Source organism: Heloderma suspectum, chromosome 13, assembly GCF_057233095.1.
Source record: "Heloderma suspectum isolate Gila_16-S chromosome 13, 16-S_ref, whole genome shotgun sequence".
NCBI lineage: Eukaryota > Metazoa > Chordata > Lepidosauria > Squamata > Helodermatidae > Heloderma > Heloderma suspectum.
The window spans coordinates 3,939,025-3,957,701 of NC_139470.1; the positions used below are offsets into that span (position 1 = coordinate 3,939,025).

Sequence of the window (18,677 nt, forward strand, 5' to 3'; positions counted from 1 at the left end):
AGCTTCATTGGATAACCCCACTGGGTTCTAGTATTATGAGAAAGGGAGAAAAATGTCTCCCTATCCACTTTCTCCACACCAGGCATAACTTTGTACACCTCTATCATGTCTCCCCTTACTTGCCTTTTTTCTAAGCTATATATTTGATAGGCAAAAAAGGATGGTTAAGAAGCAGCAGTCAATATAGGCAATGGAAGGCCCAAGGAAGAACTGGGGCTAATCAGAATCATAAAATCATAGAATAGTAGGGTTGGAAGGGGCCTTCAAGGCCATCGAGTCCAACCCCCTGCTCACTGAAGGAATCCAAGTCAGAGCATCCCCAACAGATGGCTGTCCAGCCTCATCTTGAATGCCTCCAGTGTGGGAGAGCCCACCACCTCCCTGCACCCTTAATGTGGAAATCGGATGGGATGAGCCTGACCTTAAAAATCTGACTATCTCAGTGACACTGAGATTAACACACCTACCCATCCATCTCTATTTTTTAGTCACCTTGAGGCTAGTTTCTCTCCCCACCCCCCTCAAAGATAATAGACAGTGGTTCTGAGAGTTCTTCTGCCAGTTCCTTTATTATTCTAAGAGTCATGCACAAACAGGTACACAGGTTACATTTTTGTGCACACACATTAAAAATATAACATGTGACACAGCCTGAACCGTGGCTCCCAAAATCAAGCAAGCTAAACCTCGTTCCTGCCCAGCTTCTCCTCCAGCTCCAAAGACGGCCAGATAATGAGCTGCTTCCCCCCAAAAAGGCCCACCATCAGCTGCCTGTGTGTTGCTTTTCTCAAGAAAGCTTCACCATTCTTGCAGCTCGCTAGACAACCAGATTTGACAGACGTTCTATCCAAGTGAAAGGGGTGGAAAGAGCAGATAGCAAGAAATTCCCAATGTTGGAACTCAGGTACTCCTAATGAAGTTGATCAGCAGGACAAGTACAGGTATTTCCTCTCACTCCAGATGTCAACAAATTGGTACAGGTTTAGAGGAGGGCAACAAGACAGTCATGGATATGGAAAGCAAGTGCTATGTGAAGGAACAGGGTATGTTTAGCCTGGAGAAGTCTAAGGAGGGGGACATGATAGCACTCTACAAAGCCCTGAAGGGCTGTCACATAGAAAGGGAAAATACTTGTTTCCTGTTGCCCCAGAGGGCAGGACTAGATCTAACAGGCCTAAGTTACACAGCAGTGAGGGGGTAGATTTCTGCAGAACATTAGAAAAAACCTCTTAACTGCAAAAGCAGTTCCAGCAACGAAACCAATTCCCTGGTTAGGCTCTTCTTCACTGGAAGTCTTCAAGCAGAGGTAGGATGCTCCAGCTCTGCATGTCCCGCATCAAGCAGGAAATTGGACTAGATGGCCTACAAAGTCCTCTCTAGCTCTATGATTCTATGACAAGATATAATCTTGTGGAATTCACTGCTGCAAGGGTGGATATGAAGCTTACAGAAAACAGAGGTGGCTTTTCTCTGGCATGAAGAGGAAGCGATGGGGAAAATGTTCCCTGCTTTATTTCTGCATGCCAGGCTGCTGTTAGTTCAGGCAAAGGACCAGTAAGGAGTTGGACAACCTACCTTGAAGGAAGTGATTTGGAAATTTTCCCTACCTGGCTATGCTTGAAAGGTACAAGGCAGATGCCTTTCAGGATCTGGAGCCAGTAATGTTCCAGCAGCCTGTCTGAAGTGAACTCTGTACATGTGAAAGGTCTATATAAAAATCATAAGAGGCTTTAGTATATCAAAATTTAATAAAATTAATATTAAAACTATTTTGAAGTAGTAAATCACAGATCTTCGGCTATTGGGCAGTATAGAAATGAAATGAAATGAAAATGAAGGTTCGAGGAGCCTTGCTTCAGAACACCACAGCTAAACTGTATTCTGTGTTGCTTTCTCCACTTTTCTGATTCACTGCAGAGAATGAGCTGGTTCATGTGTTCCTCCCTCTCCTCCTCTGGCACAGCTGTAAGATCAGAAACTTTGGCATCTGATTTTGATTAACCACAGCTTGCCATTTTGTCCAAAGTGTGGTTCATCTTAACTATACATGGTTTGTTTGAAAGAAGCCCACTTCAAACCATGAGTTATGAAGCTGGCTTGTTTCAACAAACCATAGTTAAGATTAAGCCCAGTTTAGGGTTCAAACGGAACACTAATTTTGCAGTTAATCAAAAAATGGAACCAAAAGCTTCCGATCTCCTCACAGCCAAGCTGGAGGAGAATGGAAACATAAGGCTGCCTGAGCTCATTCCCATCACTTTTATCATGATGTCCAAACTGGTCCAGTGTGTTTCATCTCTTTCCCCGCATTCCAGGGTGAGGATCTTCCAAATGGTCATACCCACGGTTGCAATTTCACACCTATTGCTTCAACCCAGATAATTTGTTGTTGTTGTTGTTGTTCAGTCGTGTCCGACTCTTCGCGACCCCATGGACCATAGCACACCAGGCCTTCTTGTCCTGCGCTCTCTCCCAGAGCGTGCTCAAGTCCATATTCATTGCATCAGTGATGCTATCTAGCCATCTCATCCTCTGCCGTCCCCTTCTCCTTTTGCCTTCAGTCTTTCCCAGCATCAGGGTCTTTTCCAGAGAGTTTTCTCTTCGCATTAGGTGGCCAAAATATTTGAGCTTCAGCTTCAGGATCTGTTCTTCCAATGAGCACTCAGGGTTGATTTCCTTTAGGATGGACTGATTTGACCTCCTTGCAGTCCAGGGGACTCGTAAGAGTCTTCTCCAGCACCACAGTTCGAAAGCATAAATTCTTCGGCACTCAGCCTTCCTTATAGTCCAGCTCTCACAGCCATACGTTACTACTGGGAAAACCATAGCTTTGATTAGACGGACCTTTGTCAGCAAGGTGATGTCTCTGCTTCTTACTATGCTGTCTAGGTTGGCCATAGCTTTCCTCCCAAGGAGAAAGCGTCTTTTAATTTCATGGCTACAGTCACCATCTGCAGTGATCTTGAAGCCCAAAAAATAACATCTGTCACTGCTTCCATTTTCTTCCCCTTCCATATGCCAGGAAATGATGGGGCCAGATGCTATGATCTTCGTTTTTTTAATGTTGAGTTTCAAACCAGCTTTTCAACGCTCCTCTTTCACCCTCAACAAGAGGATCTTTAGATCCTCTTCGCTTTCTGCCATTAGGGTGGTATCATCTGCGTATCTGAGGTTGTTGATAATTCTTCCGGCAATCTTAATTCCGACTTGTGATTCATCCGGCGTTTCTCATGATGTATAAGTTAAATAAGCAGGGCGACAATATGCAGCCTTGTCGTACTCCTTTCCCAATTTTGAACCAATCGGTTGTTGCATGTCTGGTTGTAGGATTTTGAGCATAACCTTGCTGGCATGTGAAATAAGCGCAATTGTACGGTAGTTTGAACACTCTTTGGCATTGCCCTTCTTTGGAACTGGAATGTAAACTGACCTTTTCCAGTCTTGTGGCCACTGTTGAGTGTTCCAAATTTGTTGGCATATTGAGTGCAGCACTTTCACAGCATCATCTTTTAGGATCTTAAATAGCTCAGCTGGAATACTGTCATCTCCGCTAGCTTTGTTGTTACTAATGCTTCCTAAGGCCCACTTCACTTCACTCTCGAGGATGTCCGGCTCAAGTTCAGTGACCGCACTAGCATGGCTATCAGGGACATTAAGATCTTTCCTGTGTAGTTCTTCTGTGTATTCTTTCCACCTCTTCTTAATCTCATCTGCTTCTGTTAGGTCCCTGCCTTTTTTGTCCTTTATTGTGCCCGTCTTTGCACAAAACGTTCCCTTGAGATCTCCAATTTTCTTGAAGAGATCTCTAGTCTTTCCCATTCTGTTGTTTCCCTCGATTTCTTTGCATTGTTCATTTAAGAAGGCCTTTTTGTCTCTCCTTGCTATTCTCTGGAACTCTGCATTCAGTTGGATATATCTTCCCCTTTCTCCCTTGCTTTTCGCTTCCCTTCTTTCCTCAGCTACTTGTAAAGCCTCATCAGACAGCCACTTGGCTTTCTTGCATTTCTTTTTCTTTGGGATGGATTGAGTTGCTGCCTCCTGAGCAATGTTACGGACCTCTGTCCATAGTTCCTCAGGCACTCTGTCTATCAGGTCTAATCCCTGAAATCTATTCCTCACCTCCACTGTATATTCATCAGGGATATGATTTAGGTCATACCTGAATGGTTTAGTGGTTTTCCCTATGTTCTTCAATTGAAGCCGAAATTTTGCAAGAAGCAGCTCATGATCTGAGCCACAGTCAGCTCCAGGTCTTGTTTTTACTGACTGTATGGAGCTTCTCCATCTTTGGCTGCAAAGGACATAATCAGTCTGATTTCGATATTGACCATCTGGTGATGTCCATGTGTAGAGTCGCCTCTTGTGCTGTTGGAAAAGCGTGTTTGCTATGATCAGCGTGTTCTCTTGGCAAAACTCTATTAGCCTTTGTCCTGCTTCATTTTGTACACCAAGGCCATGCTTGCCTGTTATCCCGGTGATTTCTTGACTTCCTACTTTAGCATTCCAATCCCCTATGATGAAGAGGACCTCTTTTTTTGGTGTTAGTTCTAGAAGGTGTTGTAGGTCTTCATAGAACCGATCAACCTCAGCTTCTTCGGCATCAGTGGTTGGGGCATAGACTTGAATTACTGTGATGTTGAATGGTTTGCCTTGGATTCGTACTGAGATCATTCTATCGTTTTTAAGATTGTAGCCCAGTACTGCTTTTCCCACCCTTTTGTTGACTATGAGTGCTACTCCATTTCTTCTACGGGATTCTTGCCCACAGTAGTAGATATGATGGTCACCTGAATTAAATTCGCCCATGCCTGTCCATTTTAGTTCGCTGATTCCCAAGATGTCGATGTTCAGTCTTGCCATCTCATGTTTGACCACCTCCAGCTTACCTTGATTCATTGATCTTACATTCCAGGTTCCTAAACAATATAGTTCTTTACGCCATCGGATTTTCTTTTTACCACCAGACACATCCACAGCTGAGTGTCCTTTCAGCTTTGGCCCAGCCGCTTCACTCTTTCTGGCGCTACTTGAAAATACCCTCTGCTCTTCCCCAGTAGTATATTGGACACCTTCCGACCTGAGGGGCTCATCTTCCGGCGTCATATCTTTTAGCCTTGTGATACGTTCCATGGGGTTTTCTTGGCAAGAATACTGGAGTGGGTTGCCATTTCCTTCTCCAGTGGACCACATTTTGTCAAAACTCTCTGCCATGACCTGTCCGTCTTAGGTGGCCCTGGACGGCATAGCTTATGGCTTCACTGAGTTACGCAAGCCCCTTCGCCACAACAAGGCAGTGATCCATGAAGGGGCCAGATAATTTACTCTCACCTTTATTTTATTTTCTAGGAGATTTATACCTCACCTTTCAATATGTCAAAATTCCCACATTAACTCCAGCAGTGAAATTTTTCTTTTTGGTCCTGTTCTCACTGCTGCTTCATTGGGAGACAAATAACTCTGCTTTGCCCACAACCTGAGTAGAGAGACAGCTCTCTCGTCTTCCATGGCACTGCACTGCAGGGAAGTGCTTTTGAAAAGAGCAAACTATGAAACTATTTCTGCCCAACCGTGCAGAAATTCTCCTTCTGAACTATTTTGGTTGTCCCTTTGAAGCAAACAAGCCAGGGAAAGCAGCAGTAAACTACTGCTGGAAGTTCCAGAAATAATTTAACACCAAAATACTGTTGATTAAGCACCACACAGTTGTAGGATCGGAGCACATGCAGCAGTGAACCACCAGTGTTAACAATGCACCCTGAGTTTCATTTTGTGCAAAATGCAAACCAAGGCCTCAGTTTCAGAGGTGTAAGGGGGGAGGCGGTTGTCAGAGAACAGTCCCTTAGTAGTATAGTAGCCCAGTATAAGGATGGGCTACTATACCACTTATTACAGGGGGGGGGGGAATGGGGAGCTAAGAAATTGTTAACCTAGTCAGGCCTAGTTTCAAATCCCTGATTAGCCACAAAGTTCCCTGGGCCAATCACAGCTCTCAGTCAACTCTACCTCAAAAGACTGTTGAGAGGATAAAAACGGTGGGATCACATATGCTGCTTGAACATCTTTGGAGGAAAGACATGATTAAATCTGATAGACATGTCAATTAAGGAATGTGTGGCTCAAGGCAATAATAATAATCGCAACAACACTGTATTATCCCCTCATAGCAAGTGTGTGTAGGGGAGCTGAGAAGTCCACTGCTGCCCTCAGCCTGGGCTCAAATCCCTATGCAGCTGTAAAGCTCCCTGGGTAACTTCGAGCTACTCACTCTCAGCCTAACCTACCTGTTGTGAGGATAGGGGAACTAACAGAACAAATGGCTTGAGATCGTAATTGTTGTATTATAGAGCCAGTGTGGTGTAGTGGCTAGAGTGTTGGATTGGGAGCCGGGAGATCCGGGTTCTAGTCCCCACTCAGCCATGGAAGCTCACTGGGTGACTTTGGGCCAGTCACAGACTCTCACAGGGTTGTTGTTGTGAGGATAAAATGGAGAGGAGGAGGATAATGTAAGCCGCCTTGGGTTCCTTTGCAAGAGGAAAAAAGGCGGGATATAAATGCAATAAATAAATAAATTATAACAATACTATCAACTATGATTATCGTCTCAAGCAGGAAGATGCTCTAGAACATAAGAAGAGCCTTGATGCTGGATCAGATGCAGGGTCCATCCAGTCCAGCATTTTGTTCACACAGTGACCAACCAGCTGTCAACCAGAAAGCCACAAGCAGGACAGGAGCGCAACAGCACCCTCCCAACCATGTTCCCCAGCAACTGGTATACACAAGCATACTGCCTTTGGTACTGGAGGTAGCACATGGCCAGCAGGACTAGTAGTCATTGATAGCCTTCTCCTCCATGAATTTGTGCATGAATTGGTGGCCATCACTACATCTATTAATATTATTATTGTTGAAATATATGCCACAGGAGGACCTATTATTATTGCTATATCAGCCAGAAGAATATCTATTATTATTACTAATGATATATTGGCCAGAACATCTATTATTATTACTAATGATATATCAGCCAGAATATCTATTATTTTTAATATTACTATTAATATATCAGCCAGAACATCTATGATTATTAATATTACTATTGGTATATCAGGCAGAAGAACATCTATAATTTATTTATTAAATTTCTTAATCACCCATCTGGCCGGTCACCGGGCCACTCTGGGCAATGTACATCAATACAGTTTTAAAACAATAAAATTTTACATTAAAACATCGTATTTCTAAATATATCCTATCCCACCCCAAAAGCCTGCCTGAACAACCATGTTCTTAATGCGCAGTGGAAGCTCATTAAAGAGGGGGCATGGTGGAGTTCCCTAGGGACGGAGTTCCACAGAGTGGGGGCCACCACAGAGAAGGCCCTTTCCCTTGTCCTCTCCAGCCTAGCTGACCTGGCTGATGGACCAGAGAGAAGGCCATCCAAGGCCTGTCTGGTGCTGCTGGAGGCGCTCCTTGAGATAGGCTGGGCGGGAACCATATAGGGCTTTAAAGGTCAAAACCAACACCTTGAATTTGGCCCGGAAAACAACTGGTAACCAGTGCAGCTCCTTCAGCCCTGGAGTGATGTGATCATGCCGGCCTCTGCCTTTTAATCAGGCGAGCCGCCGCCTTCTGTACCTATAGTTACTATTACTATTACTACTACTACTGATATATCAGCCAGAAGAACTCTTGTTATTATTATTATTATTATTATTATTGATATATCAGCCAAAATATCTGTTTATGAGCATTATTATTATTATTATTGATATATCAACGAGAACATCTATGATGTCTAATATTATCGATATATCAGCCAGAAGAACATCTACGATGATTATTATCGTTGTTGCTGATAAATCAGCCAGAAGATCTACGATTATGGTCATTATTGCTCATGACACACCAGCCAGAAGCAGCTCTATGGTTGTTATTACTACTACTGATATACCAGCCTGAAGATCTATAATGATGTTGATGATGATGATGATGACTACTACTGATACACCAGCCAGAAGAGCATCCATGACGGTCACGGGGATCGCTCTGAGGCGCTGCCGAGGCGGGCGGCTGGGCGGGCCGCGGGCCTCCCCTGCGCGCCCCCGAGGCTTGCGAGCGGGGGAGGCCGCGCCGGCGGCGGCGCCCCCTCAGGCCGGGCGGGAGGCCGGCAGTAGGCCGCGCCCCGCCCCGCCCCGCCTGGCCCCGCCCCGCCTGGCCCCGCCCCGCCTGGCCCGGCCCCTTTCCCCGCCCGCTGCCCTCCCCGGCAGGGCCGGCTGGCTGTGGCGGCGGCTGCGCGCGGCGTTCTGCGCTCTCATCATGGCGGCGCGGGGCCATGTGCAAGACCCCAACGACCGGCGCCTCCGGCCCATCTACGGTACCGTCGCCCTCTTGGCGCCCCCCGCCCTTCTCCCCCCCCGCCGTTCTCCGCCGCGCCCCCCTCAGCGCGCGCGCGCCGCTTCCCCCAACTCGGCGCGCGCGCGCGCGCCCTCGTCCGTCCTTCCTTCCCCCCCCCGCCGCCGCCGCCGCCGCCGCCGCCGCCGCCGCCCCCCATTGCTGGCTGCCCTTCACCCCTCAGAGACCCCCTTCTCCATTGGGCGCTTCCCGCCTTCCCCCCCTTCTCCTCTTCTACCTCCTACCCCGCTCAGGTGGGGGGAGCACGATGGGGGTTACCTCATGCGCCCTAATTTGGGGGGAGGAGAGGGGGGGAAGAAGGCCAAGCAGGTGCCCCGTATATATCTTGATTGTGATATTGGGGGTGGGGGGAGAAGGAGGTTAAGCAGCCCCCCTCCCCATATCCACCCTTGTGAATTTCGGGCAGGGTGAGCATGGTGGATTATCAGGCACCCATAAGCAGCATTAGCCCCCCCACACACACATCACAGTAAGAGGTCACCCCGTATCTGCCCTTACTGAGATGGGGGGTGGGAGGATGAAGACTAAAGCAGCCCCCGCCACGTATGCTATTGTGATGGTGGGGAGATTAAGCAAGCACCCCATATCCATCCATATGGTGATTTGAGGGGTGGAAGCTAAGCAGGCGCCCCGTATCCACCCTTATTTTGATTTATTGTAACTTGGGGGGTGTGGAGGCTAAGGACGCACCCCGTCTCCATCCTGATCGTGATATTGGGGGGAGGCTAAGCAGACACCCCATATCCACCTTCATTTGGTTGGCAGGGCTGAATAGTTGAGAATCAACAACCTGCAAGTTTACCACACACAGTCCGGGGGTTGGGGGGGGAGCAAACGGGAGCATTATGGCATTTCCCCCTCAACTTTACCTCCGTTAGCCTCACCTTGTGGGGCAAGCCCCTAGGAAATGCCTGAGGGGGGGACAGCCCCCACTTCTGCTGTATCCTTGGGTTCCATGACAGCAAGGTTTATGAACTTGCTTATATCTTAACCATACACTTCCCCAGGAGAAGATGGTGGGTTATGGACCCCGAAGCTTTCCTTCATATTCCCTATTCTGGACTGGAAGGTGGGGGGACCCAAGCCCTTATAAAATGGTTAGGGATGGTTCTCTGGGTAGGTCGGGTAGGGGATAAGTGGGGTGCAGGACCTCTTGCACTAGTCTGCCTGGAGAGTGGGAACCTCGGGTTCTTAGCCTAAAGCACCTTTTAAGTTTTCAGGTGGGGAAAGTATGAAACCTTTTCTTTGGTGTGTAGAGAGGAACTGATGGACCCTATAGCCTTATTGCTTAATTCCTGTCTCTGTGTCCTGAGTGAATCCTATAATATTGTGAAATGCATGGGGCTGGAGTGAGGGCTGCAGAGTATGGCCTAGGAATCCATTTTTAGCAGGTAGTCCCTGGGGCTCCATACATCTGTTTTTAATATGACAGGCAGTGCTGGGGTCTAGGGAATTTGAGTCCATATGCATCCTTGTTACAGAATTCCAGGAGTTGAGATGGGAAGGGAGAAAGTATGAACCATTTTTCTTAACTGCAGATTTCCTAGTGGGGATGGGAGGCAGTATGTGAAGTCCATGCAAGTAGGCGCGTACCTTATTATGCCTGAGGGAATCTTAACCATCTAAAGTTTTGTTTGTGTGGCTTTAGTGTGGTTTTGTGTCCTCTTTCTTTAGAACCCATGCAGAGGGGAGGGGGATGCTTGGCAGCTTTGAGATGGAGTAGGATAGGCAGGGGACTATGAATGGAATGCAAGGTTCCCATAACTGTTTCTTTTTGCAAAACATTTGGGGATTGCTTCTTCACTCTCCATACTCCAGGGGTATTGCGCTCACATAAGCAGCAAGAAGCAAGACAAAACAGCAGTCAAGTCTCTGACCCTGTTGGGTGCCTCTTTGCAAACTGTGGAAGGATTGATGTGTGTGGTTGCAAGTCCCCAAAACAAATCTCTCTTATCAGCATAGCTCCACAACCTATTTAAACCACTCTGTTCATATGCATTCTGTAAGCCTCTTTCTTGCTGATGTTGTGTGCCAAACTGGATCCAAGTATTATTTCCTTGCTTCAGGATATGTATATGCCATATTCCTTTTGAATGGACTGTTACTTCATCGTTTCCCTCCTATGCCGTGATACCTTTAAGTTTTCCTCTTTTCAAATCACTGCATCTCCCAGCAATGCAGGAAGAAGCACGTTGGGAATCTCCTATTTTGTTAGGCAGTGACCACATTAATTTCATCATTGTCCCCCTCCATGGACTAAGTTCGGCTAAGTGTCTACACACCTTCCTGCTGTTTAAGGAAGCTGCTTTGTGTTGCTTGCTGTTTTTTCTACCTTTGTTGGGAAGTGTTTTGCCTAGAAAAGCAGGGTGCTTTGATGCACATTTTTGCAAGTGCTGGAAAAGTCAGGAAAAGGTGTAGTATATGGTATATGAGGTTTTTAAATCTTTAGCACTGAAGGAAGTTCAGCCTAAAGCAGAGGCATTTCTTAACTTGCCAGTATAAAATGCTTGTCAGGAGACAAGTGCTTTTGGGCTGAACTAGTATTGTTTCTGATGTGGAAACTTTGTGGTTTAAGGTGCAGTTCTACAGACACAAATCTCCAGGTCTTTTCTGCACTTCAAATGAAGTCAGTGGAAGGTTGTGTGTGCGTATCTTGCATTGTCACAAGGTTCTGCCTGTACTCGGTTCTCTTGGCACAGCCTAGGCCAGAGCCTAATTCTGCTTAGTGTTAGATCTGAAGAGCTGCCTTTGATGCTCAAGGATTTTTTCTTTTGCAAAGCAATGTATACAGTCTGTTTCATTGATGTGAAGTTACGTTTCTCCACCCCTTTTGAGTGTGTGTACAGTTGTTTCTGTGTATGGGATGTGTTTTTGTGTTAGAGGGATGAACAATGTGTTTATGAAGTGATATATTTGAAAGCTGGGCCAGAAAAGACTGGGAGTATTTAATCTTTTTTTTTAATGGCCTGTTTTTAGTGTCTTGAACTTCCTAAGTAGCTTGTGTAAATACCCATAAAAACGAGTTATGTGCACAACATTGTTTTGACAAACCTACCTTTAACCAAATGCTGTTTTCAAAATCTTCGTTGCCTGCAATAGTCAGTTTGTAATTAAACATTATGTAGTGAAGTGTGAATGCTGTTTGATTAGTACAATGTAGCACCCTCATTGCTGTCCTACATCTGCCTTCCCCAACCTGGTGCCTTCCAGATGCGGGATGACAACTTCCCATCATTCCCAGTGAGGAACTGGAGGGCACCAGGTTGGGGAAAGTTGCCCTACAACTATGAATTGGACATGTGCACATTGTACAGAAACCACACGTTTTCTCTGGTGACAATTGTATTTACCTCAGCAACTAATGTAGTGTTTGCACAAGTTTTCCTTTTACCACATGTCAGCAACATTCAGCTTCTTATGTGATGACAGTTGAAGGAGTCTGTCCTGCTGGTGGTTGCCTTTTATCTCAATTTGTTAAATGTTGTACAGAAGCTTAATTAAGCTGTATTACCTTCCTTCCCCAAATCCTCCACCCTTAATATGATGCTTAATCCTCTGCGCTTAATAGTTTGTCATGCTGGTAGCTGAAATAATTATGCTGTGATAGAAAAACTTGGCAACATTTTAGGTTCTAGAGAAACTTGTTCGATGGATAATCTTCTATTTCAATTTTGCATTCTGTATGGCTTGCAGCATTTTCAGTTGCTCCAAAAAGTTTCCTTATTATCTGTCACAGCCCCATTAGGTGGTGGGAGTCTCCATGGTACAACAGTAAGCTGATGCCAGATGCAACAAGTTTAAGTAAGCTCTATCTACCATGGGCCCATTTAAAAGATTCTGAATATTGTTCATACTCTGTGTGGGGACTGGAGCTAAGAATAAGAACCAGAACACAAGATGGTACTGGGAAGACAGAGCACCACGCTTCTCTGTTATTTCTGGCAAGACTCAAGGGGGTGCTGGTAGCTGCTGCAGTCGTTGTGTGGACCCTCCAGAATGGTCTTTCTCCTGTTGACTGCCCATCACCTCTCATTTTCATCTATTCACGTGTATATTTGTAGAGAAGAATTGCCTTAGCTTGATACTTTACTTGCTCTTTAAAATGGAACAGATATTTGGATCATGTTCCTGCTTCCGTTGAATTGCTGGCAAAACCTCCATGGATTGCTTGCTTGAGAGTTATATGTTACCATCTTGTTTTGTTACTTTTTGGGTCACTCTTGAAATGTTTGCTTCTGAATTATAATGAAGCCTATCTTTGCATTCGGCTTCTGTATATAAGCAGTGGATAGAGAGGGCTCCTCAGCCCTGGGCTTGTTATGTGACCGTGGGCATGTCCCTCCCTATCCCAGCACCCTATCCATAAGGTGGCACTAATAGCGGCCTGCCTCCCGAGGTAGTTGTGATGATGAACCAAATAAAGGTGGTAATTCCTTTCTGCTGTATGAACAGTAAACTGTAGCCATGCAAGAGCCCCTCTGTAGAATCCTCTCAAACGTGTCTAATGCTTTTCATAAGAATTGCCTTGCTGGATCAGGTTAAAGGCCATCCAGTCCAACACTGTCCTTTATCAGGACAGATAAAAGGAAGGACTTGTTCACACAGCACAAACTATGGAATTTGCTACCACAGGATGTTGTGATGGCCACCAGTTTGGATGGCTTTAAAAGGGGGTTAGAGAAATTCCTGGAGGAAAAGGCTATCAACGGCTACTAGTCTTGATGGCTATGTGCTACCTCCAATACCATAGGCAGTGAGCCAACGCGGTGCCTGTGGGCACCCAACTATTTTTTTTGAACCTTAAAAAATTATTTTCAACTTTTTTAATATACGTAAATGGATTTGTATGAAATGCATACAACTTTCTAGCAATTATACGTGGGTTTCAACAAAAGCAGACCAGATAACCAAATAAGGACCCATTTGAAGGTGACGTCTGTATGCCACCCATTCAAATATTGTAAGATGTTCAATCACTGCATTATAGGAGGTGACTGTTTATCCTTCCGATGTTGTAATCTCAGTCTTCTAGCTGTCAAAAGGGTGCAGAGAATCCATTTATGCTGACCATTTGTTAATTTCCATGAAGCAGGTGAATAATTTCAAAGAGGGTGTACAACAGTGAATATTAAAGACTGTTCCAGTACAACATTTATCTGTGTAATAACCTCCTCCCCAAAAGAAGCAACTACTGGACGTTTCCCAAACATAAGTTTAAATGAAGCATTAGCTGTATTGCACTACCAGTAACTAGCCAAATTAGATAATCCCTTATTAAAGAAACATTGCAGTGTCCAGTAGATACGAAACAAAAGTATTTGTTGAATAAGACACAGCCTGAGTTCCATAGACACAACACCTTGATACCAAAATGGTGATCCACTGATTAGGCATTTTGTGATGGTGCCTACAGCGTGGTCTCAAATTCCCAAATGTGCCCACAGGACCCAAAAGGTTTGAGGATCGCTGGGGTAGAGTATCGGATTAGGACTTGGAAGCCCCAAGTTCAAACCCCTATTTGGCCATGAAGCTAATTGGTTGAATGTAGGTCAGTCCCTATCTCACGGCCTAACCCACCTCTCACAGGATTGTTGTGAGGATAAAAGGGTGAGATCTATGCATGCTCCCTTGAGCTCACTGGAGGAAAGGTGGGATATGAATGTAATAAATATCTGCCCAGAATCTATCCTCAGCCAACTTGATTGGGAAGGTGCCCAGTTTCTAGTGGTGTGCAAGAGAATTCTAGTCTTGTGCAATAAATAATATTCCCTGTTTATTCCCTTCAGAGTATTTATTGCCTTATTCACCTCTTTCATGGCCTCTTTACCCATCTGTTTTTTTATGTTTCCCCCTAACTCAGGGAGAGGGAATCTCCAGCCTGTGGAGGTTCCTCATCCAGCCTGCAGAACCTCCTTGGATTCCCTCATCCCAGGGCGCACGAATGGATTTGGCCAAGTGAGGCACAGGGAAATCCCAGCTGTTATCTCTGATCACAGATAGGAGATAACAACAGGAATGCAGGCTACACTTCCCAAGTCTGTTCGTGCGCCACACACACCTGGGGATTTGTCCGCACTGCACCTTCCCTCACTGGGGAAGGTACAGCATGAGCAAAGCATCCTTTGGCCGAAGCAGCAGCATCCACACTGTGCTGTCCCCCATTGGGTCTCTAATCCAAATGTGGATGCAACTCCCTAAGAAGCCTGGGGATTAGATAGCCCAGATTTTCAGTCTGCAGTGGTAACCTGTGTGGATTTTTTCCCCCTCCTCTTTTTTTTTAGATTACCTTGATAATGGCAATAATAAAATGGCAATCCAGCAGGCCGACAAACTGCTGAAAAAACACAAAGATCTTCACTGTGCGAAGGTGAGCTGAGGGTTTGTTTATTTTAACTTGCTAAATTGTTTGTCTTGAATACTATCTTAAATTAGCAAGGACAGCCTCAGCTCTTTGGGGTGGGGCTGGGCTGGAGCATCTCTTGGAAGGTTTGTCCTCTCAGCTGCTCTTTTCGAGGAGAGAGGTGTTTTCTGCTACTCTTACCCTCTACTTTCTGGGAAGGTGAAGAGGTGGGAGTGATTTTTTGTTTCAGACCCCCCGCCCCAATGATTATTTCTCTGTCATTAGCTTAACTGTTAAGCGTTTCCGTTCTCCAGATTCTCAACAATGAGATCAACTTTGCTGCCTTAGTCAAGAGCCCAAATGGCAGAAAAACAAAAGTTAATCATTTTTTGTTTCTATCAACATTGACGTAGCTCAACCTAATAAGGCAATTAGGGTCAGTTAGTTGACCGGGTCACGATATGGTTAAATATTACCAAATAATAAGCAAGTATTTTAAAGTATTAACATATTAGGATGGTAATAAAGACAGAGGAGCTTACTCTATATGCAAACAAACTAAAAAGTTAGTTAACAGTTGCAAAAAAAATATTTCAAACTTTGGAGAGAGAGGAGCAAGTCAAGTGCACCTGCTATACCTGCAGGTCAAGCCATGCTTTCTTTGAGGGATGTATGTGGAAGGCAGGCTGAGCAGCAATTGGAACCAGGTAACACAGGAAGCTGCCTTATAGTGGCCTGGTTTGCGCATAATGTAACCCATGGTTTGGGTTGTTGAATTCTGAGTTGTTGTGATGTTTGAACATGGCCGCACTAACAAACCATGATTTGTTAACCACAAACAACCCAGAAAGAGAACCCATAGTTTGTTGTTGGGTTGTGAACTCTGATTGTTTAAACGATGGGTTGTCGTTACATGCAAACTCCAAACTGTGGTTTGTTCATGGGTTGTTTCACCAGGCTACAGAGGCAGTGTACGAGAGTGGTAAAAAAAACCCAGCTGCGCTACGTACTAGTACTACAACGGCACAAATGCATTTGGGATACAGGGAGTGAATGGGCAAAGGAGGAGAGAAAACAAACCATACTTTTTCAATCATCTGCCAGACAACCCCTGGGTAGGACAACAAACCATGAGTTACATAAACCATGGATTAGCATTATGTGTGAACCAGGCCACTGAGTTGGAGCAGGGTTCCACCTAACCCAGTATTGTTGACACAAGTTCACACAGCGCAACAAGTTGAGCGTGGGTTGTTGTTGAGCCGTGGGTTGTATTAACCCAGCTGCACTAACAAACCATAGTTATTTTCACCACGAACAACCCGTGAAGAGAACTCATGGTTTGGTTTTGAGGTGTGGACTCTGGGTCGTTGGTGGTTGGTGGGTGGGGGACACATGGAGTTGCCTTTTGGGGGCCAAACCATTGGTCCACCTGACTTGGTATTGTCTGTACTGATTTGCAACAGCTCTTCGGGTTTCAGGCAGTGCTGCTGGGGACTGAACCTGTGATCTTCTGCACGTGAAGCACGGGCTCTGCTGTTGAACTTCAACCATTCCCTGTGGCGTATGCTCACCAAACCACCCCAGCCCTCATTTGCTGGAGAACTGCTCTTTTTCTCTGCCATGCTTCCTTTCCATAGCTGTTGAGAAATCCCTGATAAAAGCCGAGTCTTTGATGCACTTGCAGGTTTTGAAAGCAATCGGCCTGCAGAGAACTGGGAGGCAAGATGAAGCATTCATTTTGGCACAGGAAGTAGCAGCCCTTGAACCCACAGATGATAATTCTTTGCAGGCTCTGACTATCCTCTACCGGGAAATGCATCGGCGTGAGTGTTCTGGTGATCCTTCCTCCTCCATATTTCTATTAGGGGCCACAACTTTAACTGTCCTTGGGTCTGTCGAAGAGGGTTCATCTGGAAAATGGGTTTAAAGCAAGCACTGCCAGTGATTTAGTTATAATGGTCCCAATTCAAAGGCAGTAGTGTAATACCCAATCCACACTTTATGGGTGGGGACCCTTGGAGAGGTGGTAGGTTAAATAATGTTATGCTGCAATACAATTAATGGTTTTTATTTTTTGTGAACCGCCCACAGAGCTTCAGCTGTATGGTGGTATAGAAATATAATACATGAATGAATGAATTGCAGAGTATTTAACACTGGGTTGCAGGATTTAAGAGGAGGAGAGGCAGGGCCAGGTCCTAGTTGAAGGGCCCCCTCCTCCTTCCATGGGCTCTGGCAGGCTTGACTGGTGGTGGGCCACAATGCCAGATAGCTAGTCCAGCTGCCATTTTAACACTCCTGCTGTGCCCCGGACATAGCCTCGTTCTAGGGCAGCGGGAGACAACCCAGTGCACTCCAGAACATGTAGTCCAAAACATCTGGAGGGCATTAGGTTGCTTACCCCAGCTGCAGGATGCTGTGGGAAATTAAAATGCAACCAGACCCAGCTACTTTGAGTGCCAGACCAGGATTTTCTGTATTTCTTAAAAGCGGGGAGCAGTGGCAGGGGTCAGACAATTTTCTCCCTCATAATATTAAAACCCAATGGGATCATCCCATGAAGTTGATTGATGGGAGATTCGGGACAAATAAAAAGAACTAACTTATTCATACAGCTCATAACTAAACTATGGACTAAACTACCACAGGATGTAGCAACAGCCACTAATTTGGATGGCTTTAAAAGGGGATTAGGCAAATTCTTGGAGGAGGAGGAGGAGAAGGCTATCAGTGGCTACTAGTCCTGATAGCTATACGCTGCCTCCAGTATCAGAAGCGGTGTGTCTATGTACAGCTGTTTCTGGGGAACATGGGCAGGAGGGTGCTGTTGCACAAAGGTCCTGCTTGTGTACTTCCCATTGGGGCATCTAGCTGGCCACTGCATGAACAGAATGCTGGACTAGGTGGACCCTTGGTCTGATCCAGCATAGCTCTTATGTTCTTAATAGTGGGCCCTAGCAGCTGCCCAAAGGGGTGTGGTGCTGGCCTTTAGGAGAGGAGGAAGGTGCTCAGCACAGATTCTGAGAAAAATAAAATGCATGCAGAATATTCTAGACATGGAAGGCTGGAACAATCCCAGACACAATCCCAGACATGGAAGGCTGGAACAATCCCAGCTCCCCAAGCAACTCCGAAAACCATTTTTTCTTTGGAAAAGCCTTTGTCGCCTGTTTGAGTCCTGTGCTCTGTGTAACTCCTTGGGTTTGGGGGAAAGCTCTAAATGAGGGGCAAGGAGCCTTTTTGGGCTCATGCACCCGTTTCATTTGAAAAACTCCTGGGCACCCCCACGTAATGGGTGCCCTGCAGATGAGGGCATTAGCCTGCAGCTGCCTGCCACCTTCTCTGCGCCCCACATGTGGCCCAGAGGCGTGCATGGGAAAAGAAGATGGGAGCATCTAGAGACTCTCACTTTGCTTTGAAGCAATCCCAGCTGCTGGTACCTTAAAAAAGAATAAACCCAAGAGGGGTAGGGCATCTCAGCAGGTGCCAAGAAAGGTGTCCGAGTGCAGCACATGGGCACCATGTTGCCCACCCCTGCTGCAGATCCTAACTCACACTTATACCTGTTTCTTAAATGTCTGATCCAGCGGAGCTGGTCACAAAGCTGTACGAGGCAGCTGTGAAGAAGATCCCTAGCAGTGAAGAGTACCACTCCCACCTCTTCATGGCGTATGCAAGAGTCGGGGAATACAAGAAGATGCAGCAGGTAATTGCCTGGATTAGGCCCATGTAGCTTGGGAATGGACCCGCCTTCCACCCCACCCACCAAACAGCCAACAAGGCGCAAAATCATTCCAGAAATCTCGATGTGATTCTGTTATGCAAATCAGCTAATTATCCATTCTTGTTAAAGTCTTTTAAAGGCGGTGGTGGTTGTTTTTTATTATCACACAGAGAATACCTGTTTTAAAACCTTAAA

The 18,677-nt window shown here is 45.8% G+C and overlaps 2 protein-coding genes across 7 annotated transcripts in view; one reads left to right on the forward strand and one right to left on the reverse strand.

Annotated features, from left to right (window-relative positions):
- The window catches only part of TRAFD1 (TRAF-type zinc finger domain containing 1), a 72,342-nt gene extending 64,155 nt beyond the window's left edge, over positions 1-8,187 (reverse strand). The window contains exons 1-2 of one of the 2 annotated variants that reach the window (XM_084820415.1): positions 7,959-8,183; positions 1,608-1,707 (exon numbers count right to left, since the gene is read on the reverse strand). The gene's annotated coding sequence lies outside the window, so the exon portion shown is untranslated. Of the gene's footprint in view, positions 1-1,607; positions 1,708-7,954 lie in introns of both variants that reach the window. The other variant, XM_084820416.1, reaches the window with a different exon arrangement.
- Positions 8,188-8,268: 81 nt separating this feature from the next.
- NAA25 (N-alpha-acetyltransferase 25, NatB auxiliary subunit) overlaps positions 8,269-18,677 on the forward strand; it is a 48,663-nt gene continuing 38,254 nt past the window's right edge. For all 5 annotated transcript variants that reach the window (XR_014785803.1, XM_084820407.1, XM_084820408.1 and 2 more), the window contains exons 1-4: positions 8,269-8,377; positions 14,697-14,782; positions 16,443-16,581; positions 18,346-18,464. Coding sequence is in view for 4 of the 5 variants with exons in the window: in XM_084820407.1 (XP_084676533.1) it covers positions 8,320-8,377; positions 14,697-14,782; positions 16,443-16,581; positions 18,346-18,464 (402 nt within the window). In the remaining variant the exon portion in view is untranslated. The remainder of the gene's footprint in view (positions 8,378-14,696; positions 14,783-16,442; positions 16,582-18,345; positions 18,465-18,677) is intronic.